At 42.4% G+C, this 27,118-nt stretch overlaps 1 protein-coding gene across 4 annotated transcripts; it reads right to left on the bottom strand.

Annotated features, from left to right (window-relative positions):
- Positions 1–249: 249 nt before the first annotated feature.
- Positions 250–25,881, bottom strand: shroom1 (shroom family member 1). Of its 4 annotated transcripts, none has more exons than XM_026371455.2 (9): positions 25,708–25,881; positions 7,776–10,680; positions 7,488–7,674; positions 7,335–7,387; positions 6,274–6,918; positions 5,473–6,051; positions 4,663–4,771; positions 4,169–4,441; positions 250–2,631 (listed from the first exon to the last, which is right to left on the bottom strand). In XM_026371455.2, the coding sequence occupies exons 2-9, from the start codon at positions 10,460–10,462 to the stop codon at positions 2,377–2,379; spliced, it is 4,788 nt and encodes a 1,595-aa protein (XP_026227240.1). In that variant the 5' UTR covers positions 10,463–10,680; positions 25,708–25,881; the 3' UTR covers positions 250–2,376. The 4 variants fall into 4 exon arrangements, with proteins under 4 accessions (XP_026227240.1, XP_026227243.1, XP_026227241.1 ...); XM_026371458.2 differs by having other exon boundaries at positions 5,473–6,048; XM_026371456.2 differs by lacking the exon at positions 25,708–25,881 and adding an exon at positions 18,337–18,364.
- Positions 25,882–27,118: the final 1,237 nt, after the last annotated feature.

Raw genomic sequence — 27,118 nt, 5'->3', positions numbered from 1 at the left:
GCTTATTACTTATATTTATTCCATTAAAACCAATAAAATATTTTACAGTGGTGTTTTTGTAGCCTTATTTCACCTAAAAAACACTTAAATTTACCACAATTTATACTGAAATAGCAACAGTAAAGCATTTAGTCACCATTTTCTTTTACCACTGAAGCTTCCAAGCTATGTTTAAAACACAGAATGTAAAAACAAAGTATGAGGAAGCTGATCGCTTCTCACTGTGCAAGAAAAACATAAAACACTAGAGGGAGAGGGAGAGCTTAATTTATTCACAATATTACAAACATTGTGGGATTTACAACTCCAAACAGGCACAAAAACACAATTCAAAAAAAAAAAGAAACAGTAGGAAATAAAGCAGTAACAGTGGCTTTAGAAAAGTCTCTGCAGTGCATCCCACCAGCTGGGACTCAGTGAAGTACAATCCTAACTCAGAAACAAGCCCCTTTTCTGCAACAGGAAGAAGAAATGACTAAGGAAATGGTCAAGTGTTAGTTACTATGTGCGCATACAAACTAAATGTTTATCTATGTGCTGCTTCTTCGTGGGAGAATTTCCTCACTTTCTCCAAAATATGGATCTTTTGCTCTTTTTAGGAATTCTTGCAGGCTGCAGGGAACAACACGAGAGCCTTTCTGACCCATCGGCCCACACAGGCCAAAACAAACATACATTTGTTTAACAAACTGAGTGTGGAGAGAGTCGTAAATCTCCAGAGAAATGTTTCAGGGCTATTGAAATATGGTTCAGGATGGAAGAGTTTCCCGTTTCTGCTACTTTGAGTCGCTTACATCTCCTCGTGGTTGATATTTTGTGAATAAATGTTTTCTTTGTGGTCATTATTACTTAAGTATTACTACTACTACTACTTCTATTATTACTACTTTTATACAGCAGCCAACCCACACACTGGATCAACTTTTTTCAGTACTGTCAACAGGTTTAATTTCCTGAGGGGCTTTAACATTTGGATCATTTTACGACTTTGCAGTTTCGTTGAAAATGACTTAACACAAGACACTGACACAGTTCTGTGTTTCTGTTCAACCTCTACAAACACAAAATTAAGACATTCATGATGAGCGGCTCATGTCGCTCCCCAAAAAGATGCTTGAATTCAACTGTATATGCAAAACTAATATGGAAAATGTGAGAGGTAACTAATTAATGTGACTTAATTCATTCAGGGCTTCTTAGTAAGACACTGTGATCAATTTAAATAAGTGTAACTGTGAGTAAAAGGGGCTCCGTATTTGTTAAGACACCTAAAGTGACGATTGGTGATTTTCCTCTTATAAAAGTGTGTTCAAGTATCACATGTCACCACTACGACAAGAGAACGGTGGGCGAAAATACTCTGTGATATAATTGCTGCTTATCTCTAATCTGCTTTAAAGAGGTTTAACACCTCTGTAGGAGGAACTGTTCCAGCTTGAAATCATCAAAACTTTGTAAGATGAAGCCAGAAGACTGTATGAAATTATTAATGGTGCTGGATGTGCTCATGTACCTTTCACAAAACACAATAGCAGTTTTCCTATTTGAAATAAACAGCAAAACAAACTAAGCAAGTGAAATAGAAATAGATTAAATGGATGGAGTAAGGCTTTCACTTGAAATCATTCTGAAAACAAATCTGATTTAAAGACGTGTGCATTTCTGTATCATTACAAAGTGCTTTTTTCGTTCACCTTTTTTGGTTTTTAGTGCCTTAATTTGAAACATATTTAAAAAAGAACATAAAAAAAGATTAAATCTACTACATCTCTTGTACATATGCTAGCTTTATACACTACCCCGCTCCCTCTCAGCCTACTCTCTTTGAAGCCTTCCAACTGATCAAAATACAATCTTAAAGCTTATAATGGGTTTCCACAGGTGCAGATACAGGGCTGTAGCACTACCATTTCAATGAAGAGTGAAGAACGGCTGCTGAGTTGCTACCATGGTGTGCAAAAGATTCCACAAAGCAGTGCTAATGCAAAATGTTCCACAGCATCACCAATATAAAAAGGCACACAGAGAAACAGTTGGGTCTTCTGTTTCGAGTCAAAGCACGTGCATGTTCAACATCATGGGAGGAGATGTCTTCAGACACACACTGCAGACTGAGAACGGCGATGGGCAGAAAAATCAAGGAGCCTTCAGGAAGGCGAAGAGCTTCAGTTTCAGTAGTTTTATTGCTCATCTTATGTAGCGAGCAGAACGGAAATAATGGATTCCTGCAGACCTGTCAGACGCTTTTCAAGAACAAAAGACAGTCATGACAGGGTGCAAAGGGTTGAAGATAACTGGATTTCTTATAACCTATGTCCTTTAGGGCAAACTGAGACACAGAAAAACAGAGCATTTGATGTCCCTCCCCTTCCGTCTTCACAGATTCAGGCTGTTAGAAAGCATCTCCAGCTGCTCCTCTCCGAGTTTCTGCTTCTCCTCCAGGTCCTTCTGCCTGATGAGCAGCGAGGCTTTAGTCTGGACGAAGCGGCGGTAGTCCTGCAGCTGCTCGGCTGACAGCTGGCGTGACAGGAAGGTGGAGACCAGGTTCTCCCTCCGGTCCAGGTTATCCTTTAGATCTTTGGCGTCTTCCCTCTGTTTGCACAGCAGACGGTGGCGACTGTCCAGAGATTGCTGAGTGGAGAGAGGGAACAAAGATGATAAATTATAACTGATAGAGATAATACATCTTGCTGGGGACAAACACAGATGTTAGGTCTGTTACTGAAATCCCAACGTTTGTCATAGATATAGAATATCCATATATGTAATAGAACAAACTGAACATGAACCCAGAACTTTTTTAATCACAATGTTTTAAAATGTAATTTGGGGTATGAGTTGTATTAATTATTTTGAACAGTCATAGGTGCAGTTTTCCCTTGAGTCAACAGAGGGCAGGGTAGATACAAATGTCATCGAAACCGGGCTGGAGTTTCGGTGACTCAGTGTAAATACCAGTGTTGCTGATAACAGCAAGAAAACAAATGAGCCTCTAACAAGCCCTCGGTATGCACATGTTCAGCCGGGCTTTTACAGATGGACAAACTAACAAAGAGCCCTTTCAGGGATCAATCTAGAAATCTAATGCATCCATGCAAACATAAATTAATGCTTAAAATACCGAGATGCATAATGGAACAGGATATTCTAAATGAAAACAAAGCAAAGCCCAGAGCTTAAGTGAGATCCTGTGACATTATACGCAATGATACTTGAGGCCAAATTCATGATTAATTAATTAGTAAGTAGATAAAATGTGTAAAATGTGACTGGCAGTAAACAGCACTTTGACATTATTTCTCAAACCACTTGGAAACTACTTGAGGTTCAGCACAGAATCTCAAACTGCAGTATATCTGAAATAATCTGACTCAAACACAGATAAGTTAGAAATGAGCAATTAAACACAGATAAAGCTTGGTGCATTTTTGGAATTCCACACAGTGAGAAACCTTAACTACTTAAAGTTGCCCTTCAACTTTTCCCAAGTGGCATGTTTGCTGTTCTAAAGTAAACAGAGCAGGAGTACAGCTGAGGGCATGGGTGCAGCCGCACACGTCTAATGGCCTTTTTTCCAGAAGCTCTAAATGAGCTGTGGTGAATCATAAGACACGTAAGGTTACATGGCTTCGAGTTGCCCCAGGAGCACTCGCTGACCGTTTGTTTTTCCTCGCATGCAGCACTGTGTGTGTGTGTGTGTGTGTGTGTGTGTGTGTGTGTGTGTGTGTGTGTGTGTGTGTATGTATATATATATAAATAAACAAGCTTAAGGGGAAATATAGGAGCGTAAATGGAAACATAATACACAGAGCACATGGTGGTGCACTGCAGTGCATCAGCAGATTTTTATCACGTGTTATTTTCAGGTATAATTGTTGACCTTAACCCTCAAATATAGGTCAGACTACATCTCCAGCTCATTCGCTGTGAGAGAATCCAAACGATGACAGATTTAGATTCAATTTCCACAGAGATTCTGAGCTCATGGAGCCTTTCTTCAAACCACTGAATGCACCAATGAGGACAGTTTGTGTTCTTATCTATGTCTCAAGTTTTTAAAGCAGGTTTTCGTTGCACTTGTTTCGTACATTAGAGGTTGAAAACCTCTAATGTACGAAACAAGTGCACCCCCCCCTAAAAACAAAACAAGAACATTTTTGGTCCTAACCTTCTCCTCAGCATCTGTGTGTTGGTCCACGGTGCTCAGGGCGTTCTGCACTCTGGCCAGTCGAGCTGAGAGGCACAACAGCAGGCTGACCACCCTCTCCAGATCCCCTATGAACAGGTTGTACCGCTCCAGCTCCACGGGCTGACACCGGTCACGGACCAGCACCTCCAGTGCTTCTCCACGGGCAACGTTCTCCTGAATCTCTGTCTGGAGAGCAGCTTGTGTCTCCTCTAGTGAACGTAGGCGCTCCTTGATACAGGACACTAATAGACGCTGTTGTTTCAATCAGAGAAAGAAATAATGGATAAAGTTAGTGTTAAAGTAAATATTCAGCCGGGAGACTGTGATAAAATGTAGACTGTTGTACTTTCTAATTACGTATTTCCCCTGCTGTCTTGAGGAATTTGTAAAAGATGTTATTGTGTAAACAGATTTAAATGTACACGCTGCTTTGAATGAAACCCTTACAGCTGTTTTGTATAAAAGTAAAATACCTTCTTCTCTGTGATGTCAGTTTTGCTCTGCAGATCTGTACACTGAGGTTCAAGACTGCCAAAAGCAGAAGGACAGGGAGATGGATCAGTCCCTTCCACCGATTCAGCACTGGAAAAAGAAAGATTACTGTCTTACACCCTGCAGTTTCACTCTGGTTTTGTTTGAATTTCATTTCCACCACAGCTGTGCCAAATGCACTATATTCACCTTCTGTGCACTCTGAGCAAGGCAGCTGTTGTTTACATATTGCAAAACACTGAAGGACAATTGCACACTCTCTCTTTATCTAAGCTGTGCTTACACTAGCCAAAATCTGAATGTGTGCACAGCAGTAGGCAGACAGAAAGGTGGGTCTGTGCATGTGACACTGCAAAACACTTACAGTATCAAGTTTGATAGAGAAACATTAAACTTGGAATCCTAATGAGTTTTGCTTTACCTGCAACAAAACCATGTCAATGCTTACGTTTTAGTTTAGCTTTAGTTTGAATAGGGTGAGTGGTACAGGCTGCTCTTTCAATCTACACAGCTGTGTGCAAACAAGATAAAAGATAATGTAGTCATCTGAAATGAAGGAAAGTCAAGGATTTGGGAAATTCATCGAGCTGATTTAGCATCTTTCCAATTATCTTATGCTCATTTTCTTATTCATTACATCAGAACACGTTTCCCAAGCAGTGTGAGTGTGACTTAAGTGTGCAAGTCAGACAGTAAAATGCACTCAGCAGACCGATAAAATCCCCATCGTTGGTTAGTAGAACTTTATTTTTGATGCAGCTAAAGTAATATTCCAGGACATTAACTTTTACCTTTCTGCAGCTCCTCTCTGTTCCTGTTTCTTCTTGTAGTGCTCCTCCATCAGCAGTGTGTCCTCTGAGAGCAGCTGCTCCATCAGCATCAGTGCCGTCTTTCGATTGGCCAGAGGGTAGAGCACTCTGGCGAGTGACTGGTCAGCCTTGACCACTTCCTCTACAATCTCCTCCCACCGAGGTCCCATGGCAGACCCCTCCAGGCTCTCCGTCTCTCGCTCTGGTGCTCCCCTCTCCTCCATCTCCTGCTTCTCTTCTGATTTCTCAACTTCAGTTTCTGGACTTTTGTCCTCTTCCACCTGTTGAGTGACGTCTGCATCAGACATGGAGGTGCAGGGAGACACAGAGGTTTCACTTGTCTGAGGAGCTGAGTTGGTGGACTCGTCTTCAAAACAGTCCGTCAGTGGTGAGATCTGGACTTCCTTTTTGATCTCTTCTTCTGGAAGGACTAACCACAGCGATGGATCTGTGGTGACACCGCAGCTCAGAGACACTTCATGTGGCAGGGTGTCATCGTCACTTGGTTCGTCCACTGACTGCTCTTTCTCTAATCCAGTCACTGAAGGAGTCCCGACTCTGCTGGAAGTTAAAGAAAATTATAGTTAGAACTCAAACTTGTCCCAAATCATATGTGCACAATAACAAACACCTGTTTTTAAAGTGTTATACATGCACATGATGAGAAAGCACGTGAATGTCAGTATGTTGTGGAACAAAATGTTGTGTCAGGTGCAATTAGTCAAATTCTTTAAAGGTGGAAACAGCTTTTGCGCTGATATGGAGTCTCTTCTCCAATCTTACCTGAAGCATGACCTGTTTTCACAAGGAGGCTTTGTCTGGGTGGGGGTAGACGAGGTGGATTTGATCTCCCTCTCACTGGTCTCTAGACCTCTGGGGGAAGGTGGGTTCGATGCACACTCACTGAGAAGTCTACTGCCCTTGAACTCATCTGTGACAGGGCTGTGAGATCCCGGAGAGCCAGACAGAACTCTGGCCCTGAGAGAAGAGCAGGAGGCTGGGGAGGTGGGTCTACTTGAGTTCCTTGTTCCCACTGTCGCATCCTCCTGTGGTTCAGAGTTCTGCTTTAACAGGGACTTTTTCTGGGTTTGGTTCTGCGCCTGTCCCTGAGTGTTCTTCTGAACAACAACCTCTGGTTCGTTTACCTCTGGCTCTATTAGAAGCTGCTTCTTCCTCGTTCTCTCCTGCCTCTTGGCTTCACTGACTTCAGCAATAAATGAGATGTCTCTGTCAGGTCCTCCTGGGCCACTTGAACTCCTCCACAGTTGATCCAGCTGCTCAGAACTTTTACTCAGAGTAGACGGCCTTGTTAATTTCGAAGCCCCAAGCTCTTCCATAGATTTACCCCTCTGTGCAACCACACGGACTTGCTGCTGGCCCTCAGGGGCTGGCTTTACCAAGGGGTCCTCAGCGGTATTTGTCTGGGGACTGAATTTAAACATTCAGTGTTCACATGTGTAGCATGAGCCATTAAATAATATTAATAATAATAAAAACTATAATGATTTTGAAACAGAAATTCTTGGCCTTTAAATGAAAACAACAAATGCATCGGAAAAATGTAATTCAAAACAGCAATACTTTTATATTCCTACAAATCATAACAGAGTTTTAAGAATTAGGCCAAGTCCCTGAAAATAGTTTATTGTAGGATTCTTTTTTGCAGTTCATGCATAAATCTTTAGAAAGGAATGTTGGTTTGCAGGAGCAGGTGGGTGCTGACTTTCCAGCGCCACAATGAATCAAGTTGAGATTTATAGTTTGCACACACACTACTGACCTAATATACTTCTGACCTAAAACCAGTGAAAATGGCTCAATTTGTCTACAGTGCTGGTTCATACCTCCAAGTTTCCACAGTGTCAACTGGTAAAGGATCCTTCTCGTATTTGTGCACCTGCAGGACCAGGAGAACAAAGAAAAGGCGAGACGTGATTTAGCAAAAGTGAAAATGTTAAAGCTAAAGTTCTCCACCTATTTAAAGACGGCTACAGTACCTCAAATGCATGTGGTGTTGATGTTGAACGGTTCCTGAAGAAATTAGGTGGTTCTGGCTGGTCCAAGAGACTCTCCACTGAGGCAGACTTGCCCTGAGATGGACCTTGGCTTTCCCTCCATCTGGGTTGATTTGACTGACCAGCATACTGGCCTGAACAAGACTGTGCTGAGAAGAACTGTGCATACCTGGTTAGTGAAAAATAAAAGAGAGCTCTCAAATGTCTGATCAAACAAGCGTCAAACAAGTCTTGTTTGTGTTTTTCTCGGTTTCTGCTTTTCTTTTGTACCTGATGGAGCTGGTGGGGGAATCAAGAATGCGGCCTGCAGAGTGGGGCCTGTGGAATTTCTTCTTAGTATTTTTGCCTTCATGATTTCCGGATAGCGGCCTGGGACCCCAGTCAAATGGTTTCTCTCCTAGAGAATGCCTTTGTCTGGCTGGAGGTGGTAGCTGAGATGCTGGCTGTTGCGGCTCAGCCACTTTCTGGCCTGTCTTACGCTCCATATACTCCACCAGGGCCTTGTGTTGCAGATTTTTCAGGTTAGTCTTACAGGCGCTGGCTGCTGAAAGTGCTCGACCTCTCGTCTCAAACATCTTCCTCCGTGCTGCAACCAGTCCCTGCTCTCCTTGCTGCTCATAATCCTCTTCTTGATATTCAACAGCAAACGGGTTCTCGTTTTCATTGCCAAACGAGCGGCAAGCAGAGTGGCTGGGGGGACCACCAATTTGATGGAGTTTCTCTGGCTCAGAGTAGCACATCTTCTTCTGCTCTGGGGTCAGTCGTTTCCTACCTCCGATGCGTGCCACCTGAGGCTGGGCCACATTTGCTGGTCTCCCGTTTTCCTTCTCAGTCTCTTTGTCCATCCTCTTCTGATTCTCCTTGACCTCTTGATTTATGCTCCCTCTCTCTGTCTCCTCAGAGGTCACAGAAGGAGTGAGTGTGTCTGTAGAAGTCTCAGAGTCCTGTGACGAGGAGAAAGAGTGAATCACAGTAGGCCTGAGCTCAGGTTTTTGCCTGATACGGTGAGGCCATGACAGCTGTAGGTCCCTCCTTTTAAACGACGTCTCCCTAAGGACTTTAGACTGGGCATCCTTCAGCTTCTCCTTGTAGTACTTCTTAAATGACTCATCCAGAGTGCCACATGCAACAGAGATAACCTCCCCTCTATCGTTCCTGCTTGTGTCATCTTGTGGAGCTCTCTCATTATCATTTACTGACACATCTCCGTGACTTGTTTTGTTTAGGACCGTCTCCTTCTTAGGCTGCAGCGCTGCCCTGTTGGCTCCTGTTAGGTGGTACAGGAGCGGGGTTGTTTCTTTGTTTATCTTCTCACTGGCTACATCTCCCAAGGGTTGCCTCTTCCCCCTCTTTGCATGCTCCTCTCTATTATGGTGGTTGAGCTGTTCATTGCTTACTAGTGAGGTGACCTCCTTTGTCTGTGTGGCTGAATGTGGGGGGCAGTTCCTGTCAGGTCCACAGTAGAATATAGGATTGCTGGCAGTGTGGCGGCCTATGTCTCGAGTCTGAATCATGTCGACATCTTCCGAGGCGTCAAAGTTTTGAGGGGACTGTGTCGAAAAGAGGGGTGGTCTGTGATTCTCCTGATCCTGACTCCTGGAGGACAGATCCTTGACCTGGGGCACAGAAGTAAAAGTCTCTCTCTCAATTGGAATCATACAGCTAGACGCACGAGAACTCTCGTCGAGAGGTCTGAACAAATTATCCATTGTGCTGTGGCTTCTTTCTTTTTCCCTCAGTTGGTACTTTTCCAACACCTTGGAGCTCTCACTTGCAGCCTCAGACCCGCACACAGATGCAGAGTGTGTCCTCATACAAGGTTCGGACTGCTTACACACTCCTGTGACGAAGTAGAACTGACCCTTGTGCTGAATGCTGCTGTTAATAAAACTGGGACCACCATTCCAGGGGCTGGAAGCTCGGATTGGTTCTGAACCAAGCGCATCACACACTCTTTTTCGCTGACTCTCAAAATGGCTATTGGTACCACTGGGCTTGTTCTGATTGTCTCCATTACACCCGCCACTGGTTGAGGGCTGTCTGGGTTTCAGGTGCTCGGGCTGGCTTGTGCCTCGAGGAGGTGATCGGCTTAAAATGTTTGTTGACTTCTGCTGCTCAGACGCAGCTTTGTTATCGGTGATGAAAAGGTATTCTGGGTTCAGCAGCGGTCTAGTCTGATCATGAGGCTGGAGGTGGGGGCGGTAGCTTGGAGGTTGTTGGCCTTGTGGTTCCTGCTGTTGAGTGCCCCTCCAAACTGAGTACACTGGTTCAGAATTTAAGCCTGTGTTGCCTGTTTCTGGGTTAGCCGTCTCATGTCTTGGGACATTTACACCATGGGCTGGTGGATGGGGTCGACTGTAGGGTCTGGACTGTTGCTGTGGCTGCTGGGTTTGAAAATCAGTACCATGCTGGTGCACCCGGCTGTTCTCCAAGTTTTTTGTGGCTATAAAACTATCCAGGCGTGTTGGGACTGGAGGAGGGCGAACCGGAAAGTAAGCACTGTGGGATGGAGCCACGTCTTGTTTAAAGAGTGCTTTGTTGTTGGTATGTAAACCATCATTGCCGTTGTGGTTGTGGTGGTTTACGTTAGTGTTAGCATTGCTGTGATACTGCTGAGAGATAGCTTCTACAGAGCGATAGAGCTGGTCCATGGTCTTTGAGTCTGACTGCAGTACCTGGGTCGGATGATAAATGGACCTTACATACTTTAGATCAGCATAGTGGCTGAAGGAGCCGGACTGTAGGTCATCTGTGAGGAAGGGTGAAGGGTAGTCGGGGGCAGTGGACCCACCAGAGAAGGAGCTGTAGGCAGAGTCTCCTTTGCCGTGTTGGTGGTGGGCAAACTGATCAACGATGCTGCTGTTGGACTTGGCTGGCGAGAGCCGGCTAATCGGCAGGCTCAGAGGATGCAGGTCCACGTTGCTCATTCTCTCAAAGTGAAAGCTGTAAGAATCCATGGAGGACCAGGGCAGATGGCGGGAAGGGAAGGGCAGGGTTTGCAAATGTCTCAGACGTGTAAGTGCGCTGATGCATGTGTCTGCCTTTTGAATTCAACTGGGGAAATTACCACCAACACATTTGAACCAGGTTGTCTGTCACGCTTCTTGCTAATTAGGCCATTTTCCTGCCTCCTTTTTGTTTATTGAAAGCCTCTTGAAAACAGTCTCAGGAGTTCCTGAGGGAGAAAGCACAAACATGGCACAGAGTGGTTATCAGCCTGCTATAACCTCAGGAGTCACACAACAAATGACTGCTAGAGAGTGAAATCAAATGTCTGAAAACAAAATATTTGTTTTTAGACATCAGCTGGAAAAAAAGTGAATGACTCACACGGCTTTGTGTAGTTAAAAAACTGCTGGTACACCGTACAAATAACAAACAACATCATCTACACGGGAAAAATAGTATTAAACACTATTAAGGAGCCAGAAAGCAAAACAATTTAGAGAAATGTTTCCCCATCTATTAAAAAGTTTTAAAGATAACTTATAACCCCTCACTGAAAAAAATTTGAAGTATACTTTCCCCAGTAGAGAACTTACAGTGGCAGGTTAAAAAATGTTAATACCTACCCAGTGGAGCAGAGGTGCTGGTACATGGCAGTACTGGGGGGAAACCCATTTAACTATAGCGTGTTTTAACCTTTATTCTTCATTTATTTGGGAGTTCTCCTTTATGATAAACACTTATTTCACTTATTAACCACAATTAACAGTAATTAATGTATACATTTAAAGTATATTCCCTAGTTCTCATTTTTTGTTTTACCTCTTAGGGCAGTACAGTTACTGTTGAAGGAGTCTGCCGTTTTACATCAACAAGGCCTTTAATTAAGGGCCTTGAGGTTGGCAGTGCACGTTGCAGCACACGCATGAAAAAATGTCAGGAATTTCATATGGAGCTACAGAAATATGGGAAGATTAGTCACGTGATAGATGTATGATGCCTTGTTATAAAGCACTGCAGCCTGCACAGACTGGTCTACCTTATCAATATAACTCATGTAGTGACACAAGCACCTGTTATATTGTCAAACGTGGTAAAACCAACTGTAAAACTATTTGTTTTCTATAAACATATCCACCATGATCAATCCATCTTAGGTCCTGTAAGCTGAATCTCCTGCAGCAGAACCATTCTAGAGGCCTTTCATTTAGACTGGGATAAATTATTTAATGGCCAGAAACTAATTACGCTTTATCCTGATTTCAGTCTGTAGATCATTTGAGATTAAGTAGATTTTCCACAATAAATTTGTTGTTCACTTTACAAATACACAGAATTAAATATCTTGCAGATATAAAATTCCTGCAACCCAGTAACAAATAAAAATGACTGTCCAGACCCCAGTTGAACGACCACTAAAAACTAAAAACTTCATTATACATTTTCCCAGTATTGCAAAGTTTGTTGGCCGAGCTGAAAAACCTAAATCAAAGATTATCCTAGGTGGTCGTTTTGCATACACACAAAACCCAACTCCCATGAGCCTTTGAAACTACAGTATTAAGGGGGATTCCATGTGTTTATGAAGGGCCTTCTGATCTGTGGTGTGTGTGTGGGGTTTCCAGCCCTCCTCTCTCCTCTGCGAACAGAGAGAGGCTCCCAAACAGGGGAGCGCTCAAGTGGAAGTGATGGAGGGGACAGGCAGTGACAAAATGTACAGAGAGCAGATAGAGGAGGGAGGGAGGGTGAGGCAGAGGGTGACCGGCCCAGACAAATACCCTCACACGCAAACTACAACAACAAGAGACAAGAGAACTGAGCAATGACAGCAGGAAAGCTGAAGACAAGCTGGACGACTGGACCAACAGTGATACCCTGAGCTACTTTATTAGATTGAGAGAGGAGCACTAACAAGAAACAAACAGGAAAACTCACCCCAACTTTGAGTTTAAGTCGTTCCTGATTCCCATGTGAGAAAGAAATTAATTCCTAAGTTTCAACCTGAATGAGGATTAATCAAATGATTCCCATCCTTGATTCCCATTCAGTGTGTCTTTCTTCCTCTGAAGAGAGACCAGACCAAGTAACCAAGAGAGCCAGATATTAGAGGGAAGACTTCTAGCGAGTCCCTTCTCCCCCCACCGAGACTCGAGGTTGCCTAGTGGGAGCCACTGATTGGCCAGCCGATGACGTCCGGCTCTCCGAGGGCACAATGAGCGCAGCGGAGGGAATATTTCACTGCTGCAGATAGCTGCTAGAGCTGCCGGCTGCATGAACAACAGAGCGAGAGAGAGAGAGAGAGAGGGGGGGGGGACAAAAAAAAAAAAAAAAAGAGGCCTCGCATTCCTGGCTGGCTTCAAAGACGGAGCACAGCCCGGGCGCCATTCATTCCCAAGGCCCTGAGCCCGGCACATGGAGAATAGCCAAGGCAGGAGGGAGGACGGCAAAGGGAGGGGGCAGTGGTGGTAGGGCTGGTGGGTGGATGGGTGACCTCCCAGCCTCCACCCGAGAAAAAACAACTGTCACAAAGACTACCAATCATCACCCTGATTTCCCTCCTTTCTAATAACCTGCATTGTTCCACTCTCTGTTATATCTAACTTTATACTAAGTTATATATGAACAGAGTCATTTTCATATCAATGATCACTTGTTATACAAAGTCATAATGAGTTTAGATCGTTAAGGCCAATATGAAGATATGAATCAGATGTAGAAGCACATACTAAAGTGGTCCTGATCTGATTTTTTAAAATAATAATAATAATAATAATAACAATAAATGGTTTGTTCGCTCTTAATGACACCATCAGCTGTGTAATTGTCTACTCTCAGACAAAGACCCTTCCTGCTTTCTCTATTGTTTTCCATTCGAGCTCAGCTATGCAAAGGTTTTGTTACCGTTAATACAGCGTCAGACAAAGTGGAGCAAAGAGCTTCTGCTGTTCCTTCACCCGACGGCTCCTCTTTTGTTTAAGAATTATAGCTTTAATAAAACTTATTTGTTTTTCACAGGATTCACAATGTAAACGAATGCAACCTGCTCATAACAAGGCCGGGGCCTGAAAACTGGTCGGACCTGGGAGCTAAACAATTAGATTTGAAAATCATTTCAGCACGTGACTACAACAGTAACTGCAACAACACGGATTAACATTAAATACAGAGGTGAAAATAAGGATAAGCTCAATCGCCACTTTCTGCCTGGCAACTGAGCCAAGTACTCCAGCCTTAAGAAATTAAAGATCATATGTTTAAAAAAATCTGGCATGGTCAGAAAAGGACACATTTTGTTAAAGATGGATTCGTAAAAAAAGCATGAATGAGACAAAAGGGGGTTCCAGCGTGACCCTCACCATACAGCCGTGAGACTAGACCACCGGGCATCTGAGAAACCACAGAAGAGAATAAGGAAGAGCAGGATGATAAAAAGATGCTACTGTACCACATAAAGAAAATAAGAGGCTGATGCCATCATAGACAAACAAACCAATCAAACAGCCAAAACCACAGACCTCTGACTGAGGAGGTAAATGGATCAGTCCTATCCTCAAAAATCTACTGTTTACACTCTCGATCAGGAGCTTTCACTGGTCACAAACAGGACTTTAAACCTGCTCCGTAGTCATGAACATGGAGACCAGGTGTCCAACTACACCCTCACAGTCAGGTCGCCTTCTAGAATATGTACAAAACAGAAGAGTGAGAGGTGCAATGAACAATTCATCCACAGTATTTTAGGCCCTTATCTGAGATATTAAGATTAATAATAGCTGCAGATTAACTTGTAGCAGTATTTATTTAACTCTCACACTATTCTACTGCATTAGTCCATTCCACAAAATTAAAGAATGGCTGGATAGTTTTTGTGCTGTATAACTCCTCCTCCTTTAATAAAATATCTGTTTAACTTTAATTTACTCAGTAAGCACTCAGTTGGCACTCTTGCTTGAACTAGATATAAACCTGCAGTCTGTCTGTTGTCATCTTGTAAATGTGATTATAAAAAAAACAAGCTGTTCTTTGACCATATGGAGACACTTTTGCCCACAGTTCCTACTGTGATAGGAGATATTTAAGTTGTGAGACAGTCAGGACAGTCACTCTGCCTGAGAAAATGTACAGACATGTCAGCAGACTCAAAGTACTGTACGTACTGTGCAGATCACCAATCATATTCATGATTTCAGCTACTTCCTCCACTGGATTCAAATCGTTCCACTGACCTTTTCCTCTACAAAAACCTTCATCAGAGTCATTCTGTTCTGCATTTACACACAATGAACAGGACATAGACATAACTTCTTGGCTCCTCACTTCCAAGTAGAACAGACTTAACATAAACCCAGAGAAACGTTTTCCGGATTCATTAACTGCTTTCGTCAAATCATTTCGAATGTGAGGCTAAAATGGATGAAGGAGCTGTTACAAATGTTCAAATGCCCAGCGATGACTTCACTTCTGGATCAAGTCTCTCCCAGGAGCTGAAAGACATCACTGCTATTGTCTCTGATCAAACAGAAACGGAGAGGAAGCAGTTTTTGAAAAGGTGGAAATGGTCGGGTGTTGAGAACTGATACTGAAAGCATCTAATAGCAGGAAAGGGAAGGTCGTGTTGCCCTGCAGAGTTATCACCAGTGGCTGCAGCACTATTGCTGCTGTGTGTGTGTGTGTGTGTGTGTGTGTGTGTGTGTGTGTGTGTGTGTGTGTGTGTGTGTGTGTGTGTGTGTGTGTGTGTGTGTGTGTGAGAGAGAGACAGAGATGTAACCATGTGTATTTGAAGCAGCAGAAAGAAGCAGTGGTTGCGTGTTGCTGAGCAGTGCTCACACCAGTGTCTACAATCTTTAGCTGACCAGGACAAGCTGTCACACTCTAATACGCTCTGCATTCCTGCACTGATCTGGCCTAAATACTTAATATTAACATTTGGTTTGCCTGATTGTGATGTTGACTTTTCCCCTAACCGTACACGTAAAGCAACTTACTGAACAATAAATGCATGTATGTGCAATTATAACGATAACACTGCTCCTTTTTGCATTTACAAGGATGCAAACACCCCCACCGATTGTACATCAACTAAGCGTCTTTTAGATAAGCAATTAACAACTGCATAATAACACAAGCACACGCAAACAAAATGCATGAAGGTCAATAAGAGTATAATACAATAATAACACTCTCTGCTATTATAAAAAAGTGACATGTACTCTGTATCGTAGCAGGTCAAACATTAACCAGGAACTGCATCATGCCTGTCAGGCTTAAAATGAACCTCTGTGAATGATAAACTTCTTAGTACATTCAAGTGGCTTCTGAGAAGACAATTACTTTTGTATTAAGGACCCCCCAGGGGGATGCAATATGATCTAGTCATGGTGAGTTTAACTGGATACTGCAGGAATTCCTCTGTACGAGAATAGTACAAGGCTGCAGGCGAGTTTCACAGGTATGTGTTTAGTCTTCAAACGGGCTGTGCAAAATCATCATGGCTGCAGCGCAGCGTTTCCTCAGAACATACTAATCTAGGTCAAAGTCAGTGAAATGATTATAACAGTGCAATAGTGGAAGCAACTGGACAATCAGGAACTGTATAATGATTAAATGCTGTCAAAGTCTTAAAAAACAAAGAGTGAACATCAGCAAACCTGTCCTGCATTCTACCAACACCTTGAAGAACAAATAGCAGAAGCTAACACGTTTATCTTGATGCAGGTGCCAACAACTGATGTACAGGTGCACAGGTGACCCATGTTCAAAACACACCCAACCTCTAGGCTCAAGGATTACACGCTTTACCGGATCAAAACAGTCATGATGGCATCTTACAGGATCTCTACAAAGGACGAGATTAAATTATTCAGAGCAAAGGTGTGATGCTATGAACAACAAGAGAGCCTCGGTGACAAAGGAGGACCAGAGAGAGGAATGTATGAAAGGAGAGAAAGAAGAGACCCGTTTGTGCAGGAAGCTGTGGACAAACAACACGAGAGGAAAAACACACACACACACACACACACACACACACACACACACGCACACGCACAATAACGAATGACCCATTTCCTGTTCAAAAGGTGGGAAGTGACTCCATCGTAACAGAAAAACGTTTCCCTTAAAGAAAAACATCTATTGTTCACAGGCCCCAAAGATGACATGACAAACGTACGGAGCTCAGTGTGGTCTTCAGCTTCTCCTGTTACGTTAACATCACTAACTTCTATCTCCTGATTAAAAATAAATCTGAATTAACTTGAACTGTTTGAATTAATGAACCAAGCAGACAATGTTGCAGATGCTAAAGCCAGACAGGACAAACGCCACTGATAACCTAACCTGTCTGAGAACACACAACAAGCATCAGTTTCATCAAACATCATTAAATGTCAGTAATGCTAAACAGTGGAGAACAAAGGGGCCATGTATTTGTCCCTTTCTATCGGAGTATTTATTACTCTACTCATGGAATGTATTAATGCTGCTAAAATCTGATTCAAAAGCTGTTAATGGACTTATCACACCTTATTCAGAGTGGTGTGGCATAAAGGCCATACGACACGACCTGATTCTTTGTCATGATGATTAGAGTGAGCTAGTCGCCGCTCTTCTCCTTGTTTGATATGATCAGAATTCATTTTAATCTGTAGTTTCTAGTGTTACAGAAAATAAGTGGATTAACATTCATTAGAGCATTTATGGACTTTAGAGTTGGTAACAGCTCTTTTGCTTTTATGTAAACCTTATATGTTGTAATTCAACAGCCTCATTTATACTTTGTTTTGAGTACGAATTAGCAGTAAGTTCAAAAGTGGTCACACAAATACTGGTCCTCTGGAAAGAAGAGACGGTGACACAGTCAGAGTTTGTCTACATATAAAAACCACTCCATAAAACCATCTACAATCGAAACTGAGTGCACACGGTGACTATCAGCAGGTCCAGCGCTTTATGGCAGCATGGCACTCTGACCGTGTCTTATCACTTCCAATGTGGCTCGTCTGGGTGTTTGACAGAGCAGCAGGGAGAGGAATGTGCTTGTTAAGCAACAGGTAAACACGTTATATTCAGTATAAAGCCTTCGGTTTGTCACCTTAAAACAAAATATGCAAACTGTATTCAAATGACTTAATGCTCTGTTTATCCAACACAAAACACTTTGGGCCACAGAGAATATTTAGTTATCAGTTGGGTAAGCAGTTCTTATGCAACAGCATCACAAGCCCTCAAGTTGTCATTTCAACCACCAGCAAAGCTTGTTCAAATATATCTGCTCTCAAAATCTTCACTATGTCTAAAAAGAATTAAATCTGTGGTCAAAAAGGCTTTGAGTACACGGCTCTAGTCAAGTATCTCTTACATAACAGACACTCGTTTGTGCAACGATCTCACCAGACATCTATTGCCCTGTGCAGACAGCAGGTGAACACACCTGATAAGAGGGCACTTCCTGGTAGAACAGACAACTGTGCAAACAGAAGCATCACAAGAATATGAAGCTGTGGGGCGTCGTTTGATAAAGTACTGTGGGCTGCAATTAACTATTGTCATTATTATTTTATTTTGTAAAATGTCCATTACAAGGTGATTATTTGCTCTTCAAATGTTCATTTGCCATGCACGCAAAGACCGGAAAAACAGGCGGAGACGTCATATTTAATAAGACATCCTGATTATTTCATATCATGAGGCTTTGTTATATCATTAGGACAAAGTTTTAGTTCCAATTCCCATTACATAATAACATTAGATATTTAATCCTGAAGTGAGGGGGATATGCAAGGGAAGAAGTGCCAGGTTAATAACGAGCTTAGACGCCTAAGCACCAATCATGAACGCATGAATTGACACTAAGTGTTTGGCAATAACAACAAATGACAAAACACACCTTAGTTGTTTGAGTCCAAGTTCAGCAGGGCCTCTTCAGTTCAGCTGCAACACATGGAAACAGTATGACAAAAGCCCTGTGTTGTATAGATATTGCACACAACCGTATTTCAAGGGAGAACATAAAAATGCCTATCCATCTGCAGCCACACAAATCCCCAGTCTGAACACACTATCCTATTCACCTTGAGACACACAGACATAATTAGAACTGGGTGTTTTCCCGTCCTGTAATCGCTCGACCTCCCGGAGTGGCTAAAGTCAGGTTACAGTACTAAAAGACCTGCTGAGTTCCAACACAACAGCATTCCTCGTCTGGCCTTTCTGCTCCCCTAGACTCCTGCAATATAAAGGCAATTACACCCACTGATTTCTGTTCAGGCTGAAAGTTGGTGGAGCTACGGTTGCAATTATGTCTCCATCTGTGAGCTAATAATGCTCAAATTCATTCTCATGAACCATTTTCACTTCCAGTCACGTTTGCTCTTTGCAGAGTCACACACTTTGATTTTAACTACCAAGCAGAGCAAATTTCAATCACGCATGAATCCCTGTGGTCATTTTAATAGACATACATGCAATCCTACATACATCGTCACTGACGTCAGGCGAAAAGGGTTAAAAGCAGCATGAGTCATTCCTGCCTAGGGTTCCTGATATTACGAGCATGCTGGTGACGTCTGTAACAAAGAAGAAACAGCAGACAACAAAGGGAAATATGAGGACTACAAAGGCAGAGGTGTGAGAAAACACCTTCCGCTATCTAATATGAGGTGTTGAAAGTGAATAGCCACGCATCTGAACTCCCCTTTCGTCCTTTCAGAGCATAAAAAGGACAGTACAGATACATGACACGACGCCCTGTAACAAGAAAACATTTGCTTGTGTTGCAGCAGGGATTTGAATTGCAAACTAACCCCGAGGTGGACAGAGACACTACGCAAGAGCGACTTCCCCCAACATGGCTTCCACTGAGGGCAGCTCTGAGGCAAGACATATTTTTGAGACCTGACTTGGCCTGTTCAGTCAGACGCCAAATGCCATTTTTGTTTTTGCTGAATTACCTCGGCAGCTCCAGACCAAGGAGCTCTTGTGGGTAACAGGTGTCCAACGTGCAGAAAGTTTCTCTTTCTCATGTTACTGCTTCTACAGATCCACTTATTTTCTGTCCTTTACAGCCTACAATCAAATCCCACACGGTACAGAACAGCACCTTTCTCCTCTATTCACACTTCATCCACAGACTAAGGTTAAATCAGGTACTTTTCTTCTGTTTCAGTATTTAAGATTGATCTACTGACTTTAGTCAGTCAGTCTGAATGAAATGGAGAAATATTTACTCAGTTTAGAAAGAACTGGGGCAAATCAATTGACTTGACTCACTTTATCGTATTTACTGGTCAGAGATCACCGTTTGTCAAAGAAGTGATTTTGTTCATTTTGACTCGAGGGAAATTAAACCACCACATAGATGCTGATGAGCAGAGCATCACAAACATTTTACTCCAAACGGTGTGAGGCAGACTTTGATCCAGAGAAAACCTAAAGTACAGCTCATATGACGACCAATCAGATGAAATTCAACTTTAAAATCGTATCAGAGCTCAAACTGGGCCAGATACATACAGTACACCCCCTCCAATCACTGTTCTACACATTGAGCAGAGGAGAGAGAAAAGTAGAGGGCTCAGAGTAAAGAACTGCGGCTGCAGAGTAAAGGAAGGGTCCGCATTGATCGGCTTTATTTTTACCAATCCTTTAAAATATGCCCGGACCTGACCTGATACCGATCGGCTCGGGACATCTCTACAAGGAAGTAAGGCCGAGCATGGCACTAATGACACATTAACAATTACTGAGAAGAACCCCTGACCGTATGTTATAACTACATGAATCTCAATTATAAAAACATCTTTATTAAAGAGTCAAACATCTGGCAAATTATGAATTCATATGTTCACTCCTGTTTCTCACTCTGGTCTTAAATGTGAACAGATAAACTGTAAAAACAAAAACATACCAGTGAGGCCTACTTAGACCAGCATTGTAAAAAAAAGATCTTTGACCTTTCTGGTATTACAGCACTTTTGACATTTAATTAATCTGTTGCAGGTGGGCACTGAGTTAGCGTGTTGCTAGCGTTGTCATTCTTCAGGCCATTATAAAGCAGATGATCAACGTAACAGCCGACATTTTTCCCTGAACAGGCTGATAAGTCTCTCAAAGTGAGTAATCCTGCGTAAGCGCTTTTCCCCTGAGAAGTTTGCTTAATGCAGCAGAAAGCTATATAATGAAAATAATGTAACAATGAAAAAGAAAATTATTATTTTATCCGGTATACAGTAGTTCTTTGTTAGCTTGCAGTGCGATTTCAACATGGGATTGTGGTTTTTTTTGCATTTCTCTCGCCTCCAGCTGGATCATTTCAATAACGGGACACGTCAGAGCTCCACTGATGTGTAATGTGCTGATAATTACAGAGTCCCACCTACACCTCAGGCTACAGACGACAGGCCGCAGAGGATCTCTTATTCTACTGATGCCCCCGCTGAGGAGAAACACTCGTCGTAACTTTTTAAGTGCCCAACTTTGAAACCTATACAGTAACTTAATAGTACTGATCATCAAGCTCAGGAGTCAAATGATTTCTAATTTCCATTGTGCTCCCCCAGCACCCGTCTGCCAAAGAGGTTAATTTCGGGGTGCAGATCACAATGGGCTCCTTCTTAGTGCAGGCTGCGCAGATTTCCTCCCTCAGAACTGTAGAGTAAAGGGTGGGGGGGGTCAGAGGTGGTGGTAAGGGGAGGGTTAAAGCTATAAAACAAATCACACACAGATTAAACTTTACCAGAGTGAACACTGAAACACACTCTGGACTTTGAAACATGGCACAGAAAAGTGAACGGTGGTAGTCAGACGTGGAAAATACTGAAATTCAATTCAGTTTTATTTTACTGTTAATACACTGAGCAACAGTTTGAGGAGGCTGGATGCACGATTCGATTGATTTGGGTTTTTTGGCTCATTGTGGTCTAAAGATCACCTATATTGGCACAAACCATTTAAAACTAAAGGATTTCATCAGTCTGCCCATTGTCTTAATAATTAATTGTCTGTCTAACTGTTATTTCATTTGATGAACTGCTTTCCACTATTGTTCATTTATTAAGCTGTTTGATTTCAACAGTTCCAACTAGAACACACAAGAAAAGAATTAAAAATAAAAAAAGACGTCAAGCCCGTACTTCCAGCCGTGTCAGACAGCTGTAAATGCCTCTTTTATTGGTCAGTATCACAGGCTTATTATTGCGTCTGAGGTCGGTTTAAGTCTCAGTGACAACCCCTCACCCACACCTTTTCATCAGGGGCTATGAAACCTGAGAGGGTCCTCCAGCAGCAGACAAAAGATGAAGCGATGCTGGTGTCAGGTCCAGTTTTCCTCTCTGCTCCCACTTCCTTTATGTGATGCATGCAGAAACCTTTGTTAACTTAACGTTTACATGTCACTTTTCCTCTGTAAAATGCCTCGAAGCACGTTTCAAATGCATTCAACACATTACATAAGTGCACATAATGCATTTTGTTCAGCTACACAAACGCTGTTTAAAGCAAAGCTCCACAGGGCAGCTGACTGTGTGAGGTTATTTTATTACATTTGCTAAATTAGAGTTTTTGTTGTCTCTGCAGTTTGTTGATGCTATGATTTAACCAAAAAGTAAAATGAAAAAAAGAACAGGATGCTCCTGTAGGGTTAAAAGATGCTGTTCCAAGTAGGTAACTCACACGCTCTTGCCACGCACATGACATATGACACTGTCATGTCACAATGAGGGTCCTATAGGGCCACACAATAGTGTAGGTGCGGTCATGTCAGATAAGCAGAATAGGTAGAAAGACACACATAACCATACACGCTTTCCAGACTGCCCTCGAGGGGTCTCGTACAAGCAAGAGATAACCTCTGTCACCATTCGTCTCCTTTACATCCACCAGCTCTACAGACGCTGAAGAGGCCTACAGAGCAGACTGTTGTACAAAGGGAGGATGTGACATAACTCAGAGCTTCAGACGATCAGGTAAAATAAAAAAGGCCACAGGCGAAAAGAGCTCAGACTCAGCTCAGAGGAGATGAAACCAGAGAAAAGAAAGGCTGCGAGTGTCTAACAAGAAATCGATCGACCTGAATCAACTGTGCAGTGCATGAGGGTCCATGTTTACACGTCTAGCAGACACCGAGCAACACTAGCAGTTCTCTGGAGCTGTATTTCTGACCACCTGAAGAAACTAAATCCACTGTGTTCACTGCCTCGTTTCTAGTCACACATCCTACCTACTTATGTGGTAGCAGCCAGTCGCTCAACATATCATTAACAGATTTTGGTGAAATGCTTTTATTATATAAGTTTATTGTTTCAACCAACAAGGACAAATCAACACTCACTTCTAGCTCCTGGTACTGCTGGTATTTTCCTTACAGTGTTTCTAGTTGCAACACGCCTGATAGTAACAATAACCTTTTATTTCCTATTACTTATTAAAAGCTGTGGGGAAATTTTAACTTAAATAAGGCATCTCAAGCATGCTTCCTTCTCTTCCTCCTTCTTCCTTCGCTGAGCCCTTATTCTAGAGAATTCAAGAATTCATCCTGATCAGTTTGAGGTGACCTTCCTGGTGGTTCCTGCACCGTCATTCAATGTAAGCGTTCCCGACGACAGCCTGCATGTTACACACAAAACACACAGCCATCATCTTATCGACCTCTCCAAGGACATTACTCTCAAAAAGAGGATGATGTCATGATGACTTTCACAAAGCAGGACTGAATAGCTTTGCCATGATATCAACAGTTTAATTATTATCTCCTAATAATCAACACGATGTACAAGATCAGCTACTTCAGCACCATGTAACGTGCACGTCTTATCTCTTCAACGCACAATATATCATCACGAACAGTCTGATGATATAACCCTGACAGACTTTGGTCAACCAGGTAGTTTTCCCCCCATTTGTTGTTCCTCCTAATTCAATTACATTCTCAATCACACACTGCAGCTGATTCATATTCAATTCATGCTGAATCACATGACAATAGTTTACACCTAATTTAATTACAGATCCTTTTTAATTCCAGATGCCACCCAGCCTGAGTAAATCATTTCACTGTCAAAAAACACACTGCTGAATTCCCCGTGCCTTTGAATGAGTCATTTACTTCATCGGCCGTTTCCCTTCACAAAGAGAAAATGCGTTTATTTTCCTGAAAGCCAAAATGCCAGTGACAGCCTCACATCATGCAGGTAACAAAGGAACAAAGGTGGAATTACAACGCGATCATCTTTCCTTCACGAGAAAACCGATAAGAATAGAAAAACCAACCGAGCCGGCACAAAGTGAATCCAAAGAAAGCGACAAGGATTTCATTAGAGCAGAATTAGGTCACTCAATAAATATCTAAATAATCTCTAAATCATCAGACTAGTGCCTCCATCAGGTTTAGGAAATATGTTAACCGGTCTCCACCCCATCTAACCTTACCCACACAGCAAAACCAGTTGGTTCATAGGTCACTGAAAGGATGTAAACATCCTTTGTGTCAAAACCACACACTCAAACATAGTGTAAGTTATTTTTAACAGTTAAAAAATGTCTGAACAACATGTAACACTGAACCTCTGACTGCTGCTGCATCTGTGTTTACAAATATGCAGAATGGATGTGCCATTAACAGCTTTTTGGTTCCTATTTTCTTAGAGAGCGGAAAAATGACAGAGAGAAACTTACACCCCAAAGCTTTGTAACCCTAGAGCCTGGTCTTTCTATTTACGTCCATCTTTTGTTCTCGTTTCCTACGTTCTTTACTCTACCTACACACACACACACACACACACACACACACACAACGCTAACACAACAAAAGCTATCAGATCACGCCATCATCATTTATTTTACCAAACACATGTCAGCATGTTTTAACTTTCAGTCAAGTTGTCGCACAGCGTGTTGCTGAGTCACCGTTTCATCTGACCTGTAGTGGTGTGTGTGTGTGTGTGTGTGTGTGTGTGTGTGTGTGTGTGTGTGTGTGTGTGTGTGTGTGTGTGTGACAGTCCAAGCAGCATTAGCTTAGCTTTGTATCAACAGGTGTTTATGAGGGCACCTGTATGGAGAAGGTGGATGCCTGCATTTGTGCTCTTGAGTTTCTGTTTCCCTCGACGAACATGAGTCTTTGTCTGTTAGACTGTGTGCACACAAATAAACACGCCTTCCCCCTTCTCGCTCGTCTACTCTACACTGTCATCTGGTTTCTTTGCAGCCTCCAGGTCTCCGGGACTCGGTGGGTGCAGCCGAGTCGAGCTGGGCCAGCGGCCCGATCACGGCATCCAGACAGAGAGGCCAGTGTGTTCCTGCTGCTCCCACCATCCGACCAACGCACCGCATGAGTGCTTCAGTTTCAGCCACAGCACAAAACACCAGTGTCTCATTTCCCCCCCCCCCCCCCCAAAGTCACCCTACCACAGCCGTGGCGCCTTTTGTTCCCACTTTAAATAAAACATAGTCCCGTCATTAGGCAGAAAGGTGCTCCTGTGCATAATTCAGACAGAGGTATCAATTCTAGCAAAGGAAATAAGGCGAGTAGAGGACGGTACTAAGTTCTATGTTCAGTGGCAATGACAACACAAACAAGTGTGACAGAGATAATTAAATGCAGCAATAATAGTAGTTTGGTTTGTTTGTCTCCCAGCTGTCCACACTCACCATGACAGAGCTGCAACTAATCATTTCCATCATCAATTCATCTGTCTGCCTGTTCTTTAGTGTCACTAGATAAATACTTTAACATTTAACCAGTCAGCTAAATAGTTATATTCTGTGAAATGAACTAAACATAAATTTGTAACTGAAGATTGAGATATAAAAAGGCAGAGTACATCCAAAGAGGCTTTAACATTACACTAATGATTATTTTTTCATTACTCATCACATGTTGAATTACTTTCTCAGGTCATCTGTCAGGTACTTGATCTATAAAATATCAGAAAATGGCTAAAATATTAATCAATTAATTAGTGGAATAATGTTTTAGCTTCAAATCATTTTTTTTTTTGGACAATCTGAATAAAGTAAAGATTTATAATATAAGGCACACAAAGGTTCACTATAGGAACCGTGTTGCGTTTACATGTTGTGTATGTTATTATGTCACCAGGAGCAAGAAACAACATAAATAAACTGAAAGTAGTTAAATAGAGGACGGTGTTGACTAAACACTGATGTTTAACATGAACCATGTTGTTTTATTTGACTCAAACTATCCTGTGACAGCTGACGACCGTCGACAGGCACCTGTTGCTGCGGTGTCGCCTTCACGTACCTGCTGCTTCCCCGGTTTTCCACTTGTAGTCCTCTTGGATTGCTTTGATTGTTCCTCTCCACTGAATGACAGTAAAATTCATCAATAGACCGACTTTTCTGGGTGGCTGTCGTGTCTCTCAACCCCCGGTAATGAGATTTCCTCTTCCTCGCTCCGCTCTCAGCTCACCTTTACTCCCCGGAGCGACTGCAAGGTAATGAGGAGCACGTCGACCAATCAGCAGCGGCGGGAGGCGGGCCCTCGATGAAACCAGGGCATCCTATTGGTCGGTCCGTGCTAATGGCGGAGCAGTGAAAGCTGCTGCGTCTTTATTGTTTTGATGTTGACCACAAAGAAGCAGCAGTTAAACCTGAAGTGACAGGTTTATCAGGGTCTGAGGAAGTAGTTCAATTATTTATGAAGTGAAAGCTGCTTTAGTAGAAGTGCTCTACCTCTAACAATGCTGCACAGGAAGGTCTGCAGTCAGTTTGCAGTATTAAAAGGATAATAATGGTGCAAATAAATGTCCCCTGTCACAACTCACTGAGAAAAAACACTTTAAATTAATCTTTTAACTATAAGTTAATAAAAAAACAACTAAAAGCAAAACGGAAAGACAGAGAGGCAGTGGAAAAAGCCTCAGAGGCGACAAGAGTTCATGTTGTCAGAGCTGCACAATGTGGATTGAAAGCAGCTAATCATTTGTAAGAGGCTCTGCAATGCAAAGCTATATAAACGGCTTGGAATACTTTTGTTTCATGCACAGAAAGATTAACTGAGCGCCATCTTTTTCTTATTGGAACAACAGAGGCTGCATCCTGTTCGGAGGGTCCAGGATACAGTGAGATTTCTGTACTGAATGTAACAAGGACCAACATTTTTATTTCATTTATTAATCCATTACATTTTTTAGACTGAATAGAATTTAATTTTTAATTTAATGGAGTAATTTGAGAGTTCAGAGTGAGTTATCAGACAGATTGGATTAAGATTTGACCTTTTAAACTGCATCTTTTCCCCCTCTATCTTTACCAAGTACTAAATTATTAGTTAACTGAAAACAGCCAGGGTAGCTGGTTTTAAGCTTTTGAACTAATCCAAGTGCCCTTAAAAATGTCCACATTAGGTTTATTTAGTGTCACCTCTATCCCTGTCCAGCGACAGGAAGGCTGATGGGACGACAACAATGACAATAGCATCTTTTGGCCACTTGGTGGCAATTTATCCACTAAGATCTGAAGAGCAGGTTTGGATCTGTTACCATCGGCTGTCAGAGCAATATTCTCACAATGTTTAATTATTAATAATTTATAAATTAATGCCACTGTAATTTGGGCACAGATTTGGACTTGATTACTGGTTTATTGTATCTGGTTACTAACACAATGAGGGCGATCAGGCCTCATTTACCATCATGTCTACAGATATATTT

This window comes from Anabas testudineus, chromosome 14 (genome assembly GCF_900324465.2).
Source record: "Anabas testudineus chromosome 14, fAnaTes1.2, whole genome shotgun sequence".
In the NCBI taxonomy this organism is placed as follows: domain Eukaryota; kingdom Metazoa; phylum Chordata; class Actinopteri; order Anabantiformes; family Anabantidae; genus Anabas; species Anabas testudineus.
This window is presented reverse-complemented; position numbering and strand designations above follow the sequence as displayed.